Source organism: Felis catus, chromosome F2 (genome assembly GCF_018350175.1).
Source record: "Felis catus isolate Fca126 chromosome F2, F.catus_Fca126_mat1.0, whole genome shotgun sequence".
NCBI classification, from domain to species: Eukaryota; Metazoa; Chordata; class Mammalia; order Carnivora; family Felidae; genus Felis; species Felis catus.
In genome coordinates this window covers 38,533,289-38,546,320 of record NC_058385.1, presented here as the reverse complement: position 1 = coordinate 38,546,320, position 13,032 = coordinate 38,533,289, and the positions used below count along the sequence as shown (strand labels likewise).

Here is a 13,032-nt window from a genome sequence, read left to right as displayed (position 1 = left end):
AATTTTTTTTTACATTTTTTTAAATTTATTTTTGAGAGACAAAGAGAGGCAGAGCACAAGTGGGGAAGGGGCAGAGAGAGAATGAGACACAGAACCCGAAGCAGGCTCCAGGCTCCGAGCTGTCAGCACAGAGCCGGATGCGGGGCTCGAACTCACAAACCGTGAGTTCGAAGTCGGACACTCAACTGACTGAGCCACCCAGGTGCCCCTCACGTGACTTTTTAAAATTTCAACCTTTAAATTATTTTACATATACACACATCTTTGGTAACTCCACATCCATGATATTTTAGACATATTCTATCTATTGAATAATCTGGATGTATTCTACCTTGGGTAATATAACCTATATCCAAAAAGTCTATGTAATATTCTGACAATAAGTGCTCTGCCCAGATCATATCCAGATCATCCACAGCTTCTCACTGTTGTTTCTTAGCAACTAAGAGATACCTGTCCACTTTAATCTTAGGAGGGCTTTGTCAAGCTAAACCCAATGTTTCATTCAACCATCATGCGTTTGCTATATCCTCGTCACCTTTCTCAACCATACTTTTTGCCCACACCACACTATTTACTCCAAATTTTCAACTATCACCTCTACATAGAGACTACCAATTCTGAGCTATTAAACCATTTATCAAACTGTCTACCAATACCATCAAACCCAATATGTCCAAATGCAAACTCAATAACTTCCCCCCCCCAAATCTCCCCTTCATTCAATGTTCTTTCTGTTACATTACTAATATTCTTCAAGACACTACAATCAGAGGGGCGCCTGGGTGGCTCAGTCAGTTGAGCATCTGACTTCGGCTCAGGTCTTGATCTCGCGGTTTGTGAGTTCGAGCCCCGCGTCGGGCTCTGTGCTGATGGCTCAGAGCCCGGAGCCTGCTTCGGATTCTGTGTCTCCTCCTCTCTCTGCCCCTCCCCTGCTCATGCTCTGTCTCTCTCTCTGTCTCTCAATGATAAATAAACTTTAAAAAAAATTTTTTTAAGACACTACAATCAGAAACCATGGAATCATATTTACTTTCTCTTCTTTTATCTACTTGTCCAATCACTTCCCAAGTCCTATCAATTATTAATAAAAACTTATCTCAAACCATACCATCTTCTCAATTCACTGAGACTGCTCTAAGTCACACTTTACTATGTCTTGCCTAGACTATTCTGACAGCCTATTAACTTCCTGCTTTTGTTATCAGCACTGTAAGCCATTTGCCATACCGCTGCCAGGATTATATTTTTAAGTATAGATTTGGATAGCAGATTTAGATAGTATATTAAAGGCATTTTTAGTCTACTACCTTCTATTAAAATCCGTCCAAAACAATATAAAGAATGAATGTATAGGGAGGAAAACCCAGTTTCAATGAGACAAGAACATGGTCACGACTCTTAACTATAAAATATGGTGTAGGATGCCTGGGTGGCTCAGTCAGTTAAGCGTCCGACTTCAGCTCAGGTCACCATCTTACGGTTCGTGAGTTCAAGTCCTGCGTCCGGCTCTGTGCTGACAGCTTAGAGCCTGGAGCCTGCTTTGGATTCTGTGTCTCCCTCTCTCTCTGCCCCGTCTCTGCTCATGCTCTTTCTCTCTCTCAAAAATAAACATTACAGGGGCGCCTGGGTGGTGCAGTCGGTTGAGCGTCCGACTTCAGCCAGGTCACGATCTCGCGGTCCGTGAATTCGAGCCCCGCGTCAGGCTCTGGGCTGATGGCTCGGAGCCTGGAGCCTGTTTCTGATTCTGTATCTCCCTCTCTCTCTGCCCCTCCCCCGTTCATGCTCTGTCTCTCTCTGTCCCAAAAATAAATGAAAAAAAAAATAAAAAATAAAAAAATAAAAAAATAAGCATTACAAAAATTTAAAATATGGTGTAGATTTGACAAATACTGTGAAATTTGGATGATATCAAGGAGGACACTGGAAGCCAACACATTTACCCTCAAATTTCAATCAACTATAGATTTCTTGAAATGAATGTAACAGCTTTTTAAATTCTATATAGTAATATTTTGATGACAGCTCTAAGCTCTTGGGGCAATGGTGGGCCACCACAGAAGGAAATGCATGCATCTAATCTGTATTTGATACCATAGAAAGAAGAGCAGCAAAATGAAATGCCATTTGTATCACTTGCATCCCTGCTTCCTAAGAGTAGGAGACTGACAGAGGTGAAGCAAGGTGAAGAATGGAGAGAAGGCAGCAAGTGTCAGGTCACAAGAGAGCCTGTGATTGTGAGGCTTTGTTTCAACAAGGGCCAAATCTTCTGATGACATACCTACATCAGAGCCGTGGGCTGCTCTAGTGCCCTTCCCACATTATTTTTCAGCAAACAGGTCCACTAAAAATGCATTATAATCATAAAAGAATCAACAAGGGACTTATTCATAGAAATGGGGGAAAGAAAGAAAACAATGAAACAGAGACAGAGGGTAGATTTAGACATGTAATAGGCAATATAATCACATACAACACACACACACACACACAGACACACACACACACACACACACACACACACACACACAAATAGATTTGAAAGGTCAAAGAAGAAAAACTGTATTTAAAAAAAAATCTGAAAGATTAAAAAATAAGCTGGAAGAATTTAGAAAAGGATGTGGATGGAAATAAAAACAGTAGAGATAAAATCCATATTTAAAGCTAAAAAAAAGGATAATCACAACTAGAAATCCATAATCTGAGACACAGTAAATAGTCCAGAGAAACCACATACACACTCCCAAAAATAATCATAGGAAAATGTATAGATACAAAAAGACAAAATAAAATCAGAAAATATATAATTCATTAAAAGAACATCTGGTTTGAAAAAAAATGCTCAAAAATATATTAGAAGAAAAAATTTGTATATAATCCTTAATTTTGGGATAAAAAATATATGTCACTCTCATAGGAATTCGATACTGGGTATTCAACCACAAGAAATATTCTGATAATATTACCAAATTCATGGGCAGGTAAGACTTTCACTGAGCATCCATGCTGAAAAACTAATTCAGATAAAATAACAAATCGTGTTGGGGCACGTGGTGGCTCAGTTGGTTTAGTGTCCAACTCTTGATTTCAGCTCAGGCCATGATCTCCCAGTTCATGGGTTTGAGCCCCGCATGGGGCTCTGCACTGACGGTGCAAAGCCTGCTTGGGATTCTCTCTCCCCGTCTCTCTGCCCCTCCCCTGCTCATGCTTGCTCTCTCTCTCTCTCAAAATTAATAAATAAACTTAAAAAAAAAACACGTTGACCTGTGATTTCTCTGCCTTATCCCTCAATACCCAAAGATAGTGCCAAGTCTAAAGAGTCCTGAGGGAAGCATGTTAGACTCAGTCAAAAACTTCCTTCTACTATGAAAGAAAAAAAAAGGGGGGAATATAAAACACATGAGCCTTTCTTGAAAAACTATTTGTTGATGACATACAGAAAACAAAGAGATGAATTGAAAAAAATAACTCAGGAATGAGAACCTGTATTAAAAAAAAAAAAAAACAACTAAAAGTAACCACTAAATGCCTTCAATCTTCCATGTTCTATAACTGAATGACATCATCTTCCTGCAATGATGTTCCTAACTAGAAACTCAGTAGTTCTAGACTGATGCACTGTATATGATGAATTGGTGGTGAGGACCAATTAATGCAATGTTTTAAATATTTTTCAAGCTTATTTCTTCCTCTTGAACCTCCTGGTCTCAGTTTTGTCCCAGGCTTTCCTCACTTATCTGCCTGACTTACTAACACAGTTTCATCCATCTTCCCCAAATTACTCAAGCAATCCTTCTAATACACAAATCTCATTCTTATTTCTCCTTTCGGTGATTTCTATACCCCATCTGTTACTAGATGTTCTACCCATCATTTCCTGGAAGAAGCCTTCCCTGGCATCTCTTCCCTTCCAATATGGTAATGTGCTCTGTCTTATGTAATTAATGAGTTCCTTAGGATTACCTTTATCTGAGTTACCAAAGAAATTGTAATTCAGTCTGCATCTTCTAATTTCTCTATTTCCATGTGCTACTTCACACATATCACCTTTAAAAAGCCATGATCCTCCATCAGTCTGGCTAATTGTAACCTCTTGGCCTGCCGATCAAATACAGTTCCTTCAAGTCTCAATTCACATTTCAGCTCTGCTGTCGGAGTGTTTTTTATCGACCCAGTCCAAACTAAATGGTCCGGCCTCCATTTTTTTCCCAGCGCTGAGCTTGTACATTTAAAAAATATTTTTAATGTTTATTTTTGGGAGAGAAAGAGCGCATGAGTGAGGGCGTGGTGGAGAGAGAGGGAGACAGAATCCCAAGCAGACTCCAGGCTCTGAGCTGTCAGCACAGAGCCCGATGCGGGGCTCAAACTCATGAGCTGTGAGATCATTACCTGAGCTGAGGTCAGATGCTTAACTGACTGAACCACCCTGGTGTTCCCCCTCCCACCCAAGCTTGTATTTTTGCTTCTGGGTCATGTTGTAGCATGCCTTTCATAGTAAGTTAATGTTTCTATGTCTGCTTCCTGCACAAATGTTAAGTGTCGGGAGGAGACAAGTAGTTCTTATTTATCTCTGCATTCCTCATGGCACCCTGCTGGAAGCCGAGCTATCCAAGCAGCCTGATGGCACGGCCCAGGCGGTGGACGGATCGGGACTGCAGGGCGGCCCATGAACAGTGAAGCTTCTCGTACTCCTGCTTTTATGTAATTTGGCCTTAATAAAAGTACCTGGGGAATTGTCTGTTGGGGAACTGCCCTCGACAGGCCCCCTGGGAAAAGAACCATTGGGAAAGAAATAAGGTTCCGCAAGGAAATCGTGCGGCCCTACGTTTAGCCCTTGCCACCCCCTATAAAGATTCCTCTACCTAAAGTAAGGATAGCTTCATACGTTTGCCAGCAAAGGAGGGACAAATGGATTTGAAAGCCCCACTCCGGCAACAAAGGAGTGTATCTGTGGGCACAGGTTAACTCCAACCTCTAGGCCCACTTGGCCCCCAAGAGGCATTCCAGATGATGATTGAACCTAGTCGGTTAAAGTACAGAATGGTTCATTAGTTCCTAGGTGCATTGTCTCTCTGAGAATGTATAAGGCGTGGGTTTCTAAGGCCCTCTTGGCCCCCTCCTGGCACCTTGGACCAAGGCGAACACTTTTGTTCCTCAAACCACAAATGGTTCGGGAAAACAACTAAGAGGTCATGTCCCTGTAACTGTTCCACTTGAGGTGTTGAGAGATAGATGGCTTTTCACGAAAACAGCAAAGCAAATGCTTTATAGATTACAGATAAAAGTAGATACATAATGAAAATAATATGAAGAAATTAATCAATAAGCGAAGGGCAGGAGGAAACGTTATGAGAAAATAACCATGTTATTCCTTGAAGGGTGATTACACATTGGCACATTTTTAGAATTAGGTAATGCCAGAAAACGTAGATGACGTACGCTACGAGGAAATTGCTAACAAATATAATGCCACGTTTGCCACAATAAAGCGGCCAGTTCAGCACGCTGCTGTTGTCTGTGCCCATACTTATTTATGTATTTATTTATTTATTTATTTATTTATTTATTTATTTATTTATTTATTTATTTTCACTTTTTCGCCGACGCCGTTCATCCTTCGGGAACCCCTGGACCTGCTGGAGCTGGACTCCGGCAGCACCCAGCATTGTACTGCGGGAGGGTACTGAGCCTTGAGAGAAGTATTACGAAAGTAGGCACCATCACAAAGTAGGCACCCCAAGTCGGAACAAAGATTCTGAAGGAGGGGGGATATATAGCTAATTGCATTTCAATATGATGAATGTCATAATAAAGAGAAGGTACTTACAAAATACTTTACCCATATGGGAAAGAGAACGAATTTTGGATGCTCCCACACGGACACATTTCTCTAGAATTAGTATGTCATACATTTCTGTTAGCAGAAGCCACACTTTATCATTGTTCAGTATGATTTAATCCCCTAATATCCAATTAACATAATGCTCCTCTCAATGTAACCCCTCTAAAACTAAAATGAGCCTTTTTATGTTTAGAAGGAATATGGTCACTGTTAAGTTTACATGTGCCCACAGATACACTCCTTTGTTGCTGGAGTGGGGTTTTCAAATCCATTTGTCCCTCCTTTGCTGGCAAACGTATGAAGCTATCCTTCCTTTAGGTAGAGGAGTCTTTATAGGGGGTGGCAAGGGCTAAACGTAGGGCCACACAATTTCCTTGCGGAACCTTATTTCTTTCCCAATTGGTGCACCTGGGTGGCTCAGTCGGGTAAGCATCAACTCTTAGTTTCGGCTCAGTTCATGATCTCATGGTTCGTGAGTTCAAGCCCCGTGTAGGGCTCCGTGCTGACAGCACACAGCTTGCTTAGGATTGATCCTCTCTCTCCCTCTCTCTGCCCCTCCCCTGCTTGCTCTCTCTGTCTCTCTCTCTCAAAATAAGTCAATAAACTTTAAAAAATTTTTAAAAATATACATTCACCCTATATTAATGTAACACGTTTCTTAGCAATTAATGACAGTTCTTCATATGTCTTCTATTAGTGTGCACTTCCTTGATGAGCTTCACTTCCAGAATCACTTCATAATGGAAATTGAGAATCTCCAGTCCATTCAATTTAGCTAGCATTTCTTTATAAGTTCTCAAGCAAAAGGGGTGCCTGGGTGGCTCAGTCGGTTAAGTGTCTGACTCGACCTCAGCTCAGGTCATGATCTCACGGTTCTTGAGTTCAAGCCCCATGTTGGGCTCTGCACTGACAGTGCAGAGCCTGCTTGGGATCCTGTCTCTCCCTGTCTCTGCCCCTTCTCCGCCTGCACTCTCTCTCTTTCAAAATAAATAAGTAAACTTCAAAGTTCTCAAGCAAAACATCAATCAAAATTGGACAAAATTCCACTTCTGTTTCTTATAAAGACATATTCTATTTTAATGCCTCAATAGTCTGAAAAAAATAAACAGTAGTTTACAAGTAGCGGACACGTCTCAAATGGCCAAAACTATTTTTCTGCAAATAAAAATATTAAAAGCTGATTTTGCAATACATGGTCAAGCCAAAGACAGTAATTTTAGGTCAAATATCTACTTACCCAATCAATTTTATCCACATTCCAGTATTTTTTTAAGTCCCGAAACTGTATTAGCATTCCCTTCAATCCCACGACAATAATACTTGCGAGAACACACTATAAATAGGAAATAAGTTGATGAAGAAGATAAAGATTTTAATCTGAATTTAAAAGGACCAAGGTATTTTTGTTTATTTGTTTTTAAAGTGCTTACTAGAGAAAAGCAATCACCATTTAGAAGACTAAAACAATACTCATTTTGTTTAGAACCAACCTATTATTGTACTTTAGGAATATACTATCAATTCTAGAAAATCACAGTGTAAAACTTAACGCCATTCTAAAACACAAGAAAGAAAAAAAGGAAAGTCATGAATTGTAAGGGTGTATGTTATATAGCTGAATGTACTCTTTAATTATCTACTGCCATTTGAAACTTGTTGCAGAAAATTAAATATTTATATTATATATCTCTTGATAATTGCCTTCAATATCAATTATCTGGTTTCACCTGAAGATATTTATAACTCTCTGGAAAGGTGAACTTGATTATTAGATGATCCTCCTGTGGGAATGATTTATTCTCACTATATGAATGAAGAATTAGAACAAGACAGGACTGAGATGGTCTCTGACCCCCAGAAGACCAGGAACTTACTTGGGTCACATTGGTGCCCCAGGCTTATGAAAAGCAAGGTAAACACTGGTTAACACTGGTGTTCTGAATCAGTTTGTATAAAGATGTATCAAAGGTGGCAAGATGTATTTGATTTCCTACTCCATTGCCCTGCACACATTTTTTCCAACAGTCCAAGTTCTGATAAAGCTCTTCCAAAGCCTATTTCTTATAACAGAGATTGCCCAGTTCTCCCCTCCAAATAAGCCCAGAATAAATTTAATTCCACAATGCCATGTTTACACGTGAGCCTAAGAAATAGAAAACAGCCACGGTCCTTTCCCATTCCTCCCCCATCACAGGTGGCCTCTGTCCACCTTCCCTTCATTCAATCATTACTTATGTCACGTGGCTTTCATATGCAGGATCATTGAATCCACTCTTGTAAGACATTTTAATATACAATGATTTCATTAAAAGTAATGTTGACAAGTAGATATTGAAAAAGGACTACTGTACCATGGGCAGCCAGTAAAGCAAAGGTCCTATGGCATAGATGACTATCAGGACAAGAACGCAAGATATTAAACAAGCCACCTGTAAAGTACAAGACAGACAAAAAAGAAAGTGTTGGACTTTCTTATTATTCCAAAGTTATGGGGGAAATATAATTCTTAGTTCATCTTGATTATAAGAAACCAAATGTTGGTGCATGATTGTTAAACTGCATAGACTACCATTATCTATATTTTGCAGCAGAGGAAACCCAAACGTGACAGCTGACAAACTGGTGCAATCAAATTAAGTCAGTGATGAGAGAAAAGCAATTCCACGCAAAGAAATAGGACACCATCAACTTTTATCACACATCACAGCAATGGCTTTTTTTGTTTAATAGTGAAAGTGACATTTCAATTAAAAGTCCTTTAGCCCATTGTTGTTCAGCTTGACTCTCTTCATTTCGTAGCGAGGTTGAATAATAACTGAATATGCAGCTTAGAGTTTTTTTCTCTGCTGATGATAAATTTCCACCGAAGCATTTATTCTCTTTGGAGTTCTTTGTTAGGAAGGGTTCTAGGATGAAGCAGTTATACGGGATTATAGGAGCAGTCTCCGTAGTGAAATAGGCTTAATTTTATTAATCCTGAAGAGTCATTAGTGTCGTGTTCCAACCAACTCAACCTGCTGACAAAAGGCAATTCAGAACACCTGACCCCTAGCTATGCTCCACTTGATAGAGAACCTGATCTCACATAAGTGAATGTGCATGACTTAATAAAAACATTTGGCCAAACTGTCAGCCTAACAGGAGAAAAGAGGGCTTTCATGGGACCACAAAGATGCCCAGAATATCATTATGGGGATATGACAGGGAAGCAGGATCTATCACAATGGCTAAAATGAAAAATTAATATGTAAACAGTCTATCAATATCAAGGGTCAGCAAGGACTTAGAGCAACTGGAGTTTCCAGACATTGCTGGTGGGAACACAGTATAGTAAAACCACGTTGAAAGGAGTTTGATGGTTTCTTATGAAGTTATGCATACACTTACATGTGTCCCAGAACTACCTAAGAGAAATGAAACATATGCCCATGAGAATACCTATATGCAAATAATTATAGCAGCTTTATTCACAAACACTAAAAATGATAAATAAGTGAAATCCCACCAATTGGTGAATAAATTATGGTACATCCATACAATAGAATACTACTCAGCAATAAAAAAAGAACAGATAATTAATACATGCAACAGCATAGATGAAACTCAAAACCATTAAGCTAAGTGACAGTAGACACTGGCTCCTTTCATATTTAGTGGAACTCATCTCTGACACTCCCCAGCATATAAAGGGGAAAGAAAATACTTCTGTAGGAAACAAGTCATTAGGGATTTAAGATCACTCATAAAACAAATCACAGTATACCAAACTGTTATAGTACTGATCATTTAGGAATGATTGGTGATTTTGCATAAGAATTTTTTTAATATGAAATTTATTGTCAGATTGGTTTCCATAGAACACCCAGTGCTCATCCCAACAGGTCCTCAATGTCCATCACTCACTGCATAAGAATTTTTAAACAGCATAATATGTCTGACATTCTATTAGGCTGGAGAAAGCAGATCAGAGAGCAGATCAGAGAATTCATTCGACTAGCTCAGTGACTCAGCATGTTTATGGAAAGAAAAGGACACCAGATGCTAAAGTGTATTTCATGACAAAGGATAATGAAAGCATGTACCCTTCTGTGGGCCTCTTCATGCATATACCTACAATGTACCTAAAAATAAAACCCTTCATCTTAGTTGCAGACGTGAACTTTGGCAGCTATAGTCTAAACCCCTTTGGAAGGCTCTGGGGCACAGGGAGGCAGAGTGACTTGGCCAAGATCGTAGAGTTCAGGAGTGAGAAGGCATGTGGATTATGAGCCAAGTTGGGATCCATAAAGCCAAATGTATTTTAAAGTTCTTAAATACCTTATAATTCACTGAAGCTGCTATAGAAATTAAGACCTAACTAAATAATTTTATTTAAAAACAGTAAACTACAACTACCTTTGGGCTTTTCTCAAATATTTAACTGACCTTTCGTTCACATGATTCTTTGTATGTACATCAATAATCAAATTGTGCACTCACTGAACTGTGATTTCAGTCACTGTCAACATGAATTGAGAACTAAATGGATGTTACTTGCAAAGGATGATAAACTATGGGTAAAAAAGTTTATTTGTGTAGGTCTGATGGTAAGTCATACAGTGAAATAGACCACAGAAGCAAATGGCTTATGTTGGCTCCTTCAATGCACTTTGCCTCACCAAACGTTGATGCCCTAGCTCACAAGGTAAGTGTACCTAATTGGACAAGAAATCTTTATCAGCTCTGTCCAGTGTCTCTAGTTCATAGAAATCAATGATATAATAGTTCCTTCCCTCTAGGCTCTCAAAATACTGACATTCGTTGTCTCCATAGCTAAGACCCGCAGATGTTGAAACATGGATTTGTAAAAATCTTGGCGATCATGCAGTCCAAATCATCATTTATATATGGCCCACTCAGTAACTGTGCAAAGAGGCTGAACAAAGATCAGATATTTGCGGTGCTATCATAGACTTCTCTAACCTCAGGTTTCTGGAACACAGTTGAGCTGTGTTTTCAAGTATGACCTGATTTCTGAATATCTGGTACTTTGCATATGAAATGTTGCTTTTTATGTATCTCTGATCTACCAAGAGAAAAACTGTAAAGGTAAGTTGCAACCCAAACAACAGAGAACCAGAGATACCCAACAGTGTCTGGGTGGCTCAGTCATTGAGCGTTGGACTCTCAATTTGGGGCTCAGGTCATGATCTCACAATTTGTGAGATTGAGCCCTGCGTCAGGCTCTGCACTGACAGTGCAGAACCTACCTGGGATTCTCCCTCTCCCTCTCCCTCTGCCCTTCCCCTGCTGTCTCTCTCTGTCTCTCAAATAAATAAACCTTCAAAACAAGAGAGAACCTTGTTACTTTTTTTTTTTAACTCAGAAAACAAACACCACTTAAGTGTCCTCTTCTTAGTAAATTTCAAGTTGGCTTAGGTTGTAACTAGTAACGACAAGTGTTTGCACCCTTAGTCATGTACAGGGCAAACACTGTCTAGGTGTGCTACTCTTCAGTTCTTTCCAGGTCATACTAACTAAATAACTAGAGACATTTTTTTGCTCTAAAATCTAACTACTCATATTGAGTTAATTCTGTATAAAGGATAATGAAATCTACATTTCTTCTTGTTATGTTATTACATATACCATATATGTTGTAGGTTGCTCACAGAGGGGACTCTGCAAGCATTAGTGTTACCCCTACCTATCTAGACGGCTGGAGGAAGAGTGAGATGCCAGCCATTTCCTTCCTAAATGGTTGCCAAAAGATGCAAAGTTGGTTGAGAGCACACTATAGGCACAGTTTTGTGGAAAGTAGGGGAATGGCCAAAGTGACGGGAAAGGGCAGATGGAGAGAGTGGATGTTGGGTCACGAAGGCTAGATGAAGACAGCTTTAAAGACGTTGGAAGCAATAAGGCAAATTCGAAAGAATAAAGGAACAGAACTTGGCAATTAGAACCCAAAGGCAATCTGAGTGTTGCAGGAAAACACGCCAGCTGTCGTTTCCGGCTGTGACCGAGCTTTGCCCGCAGCGGACGGACGCTGCCTCTCACCCTTCATGGCTCGGTGAAGCCTCCCAAACTGCCCGCAGAGCACCAGTGTAGCTACTCTGTTGGAAGCAAAGGGAAATGCAGAGGGGAGAGAGCCAGGGCGTACTGTGTGCTCCCTCCCATGATTACCGATCTTCAGAGGGAAGGACAGAAGCAAGACCTGCCAACATTGCTTTGTGCTGGTGTGTCCAGGCAGCCCCGAGACCTTCTTATTCCTAGACATCCATGCTCAGCATGTCAGATCTTAAGGGAATCACTGTAAAAAGGGCCTCAACGTGTGGAGGATAGAACTGTGTTTGGGCTCTGACTGTGGCACTTGGTAGTAAATACTCGGTATCTTTTGTTATTTCAATTCAAACATTTTTTTTTAACGTTTATTTATTTTTGAGACAGAGAGAGACAGAGCATGAATGGGGGAGGGGCAGAGAGAGAGGGAGACACAGAATCTGAAACAGGCTCCAGGCTCTGAGTGGTCATCACAGAGCCCGACGCGGGGCTCGAACTCAAGGACCGTAAGATCATGACCTAAGCTGAAGTCGGACGCTTAACCGACTGAGCTACCCAGGCGTCCCTAAAGTTGAATTTTAAAAATGTAGTCTAACAATCTGAATTTTAACTGGACAGTATAACTCACTTGTGTAGATTGTGAATATTGTTAAATTGAATTCATTTATACCATCTTAGTTTTTTTTTATTTTTTTAATGTTTATTTATTTTTGAGAGAGAGAGAAAAAGAAAACAGGGGAGGGGCAGAGGGAGAGGGAGACACAGAATCGGAAGCAGGCTCCAGGCTCTGAGCCATCAGCCCAGAGCCCAATGCGGGGCTCGAACTCACGGACCGCGAGATCGTGACCTGAGCTGAAGTCGGACGCTTAACCAACTGAGCCACCCAGGCGCCCCTCAATTCAAACATTTTAATTTGATTTTTGGAAGCAATGAAAGGCTTTACCATCAACTCTTTTGTATGTAAAATGGTCCTAAATGCACTAATATTGCCATATGTGACTCTTGGGCATTTGAGATGTGTTTAGTCCTTATTTAGATAGGCTGTAAATGTAACATACACACCAGATTTTGAAGTCTTAGTACAATAAGAAGATAATATAAAACATATTGTTGACAATTTTTGGACAGATTCTTTGTTGAAATAATATTCT

General features: G+C 40.1%; 1 protein-coding gene across 5 annotated transcripts in view; it reads right to left on the bottom strand.

The window, feature by feature from the left end:
* SLC26A7 (solute carrier family 26 member 7) overlaps positions 1-13,032 on the bottom strand; it is a 168,114-nt gene that overhangs the window by 30,792 nt on the left and 124,290 nt on the right. For all 5 annotated transcript variants that reach the window (XM_045050138.1, XM_045050137.1, XM_019822873.3 and 2 more), the window contains 2 exons: positions 8,194-8,271; positions 7,080-7,175 (listed from right to left, as the gene is read on the bottom strand). In XM_045050138.1, the coding sequence (XP_044906073.1) occupies positions 7,080-7,175; positions 8,194-8,271 (174 nt within the window). The remainder of the gene's footprint in view (positions 1-7,079; positions 7,176-8,193; positions 8,272-13,032) is intronic.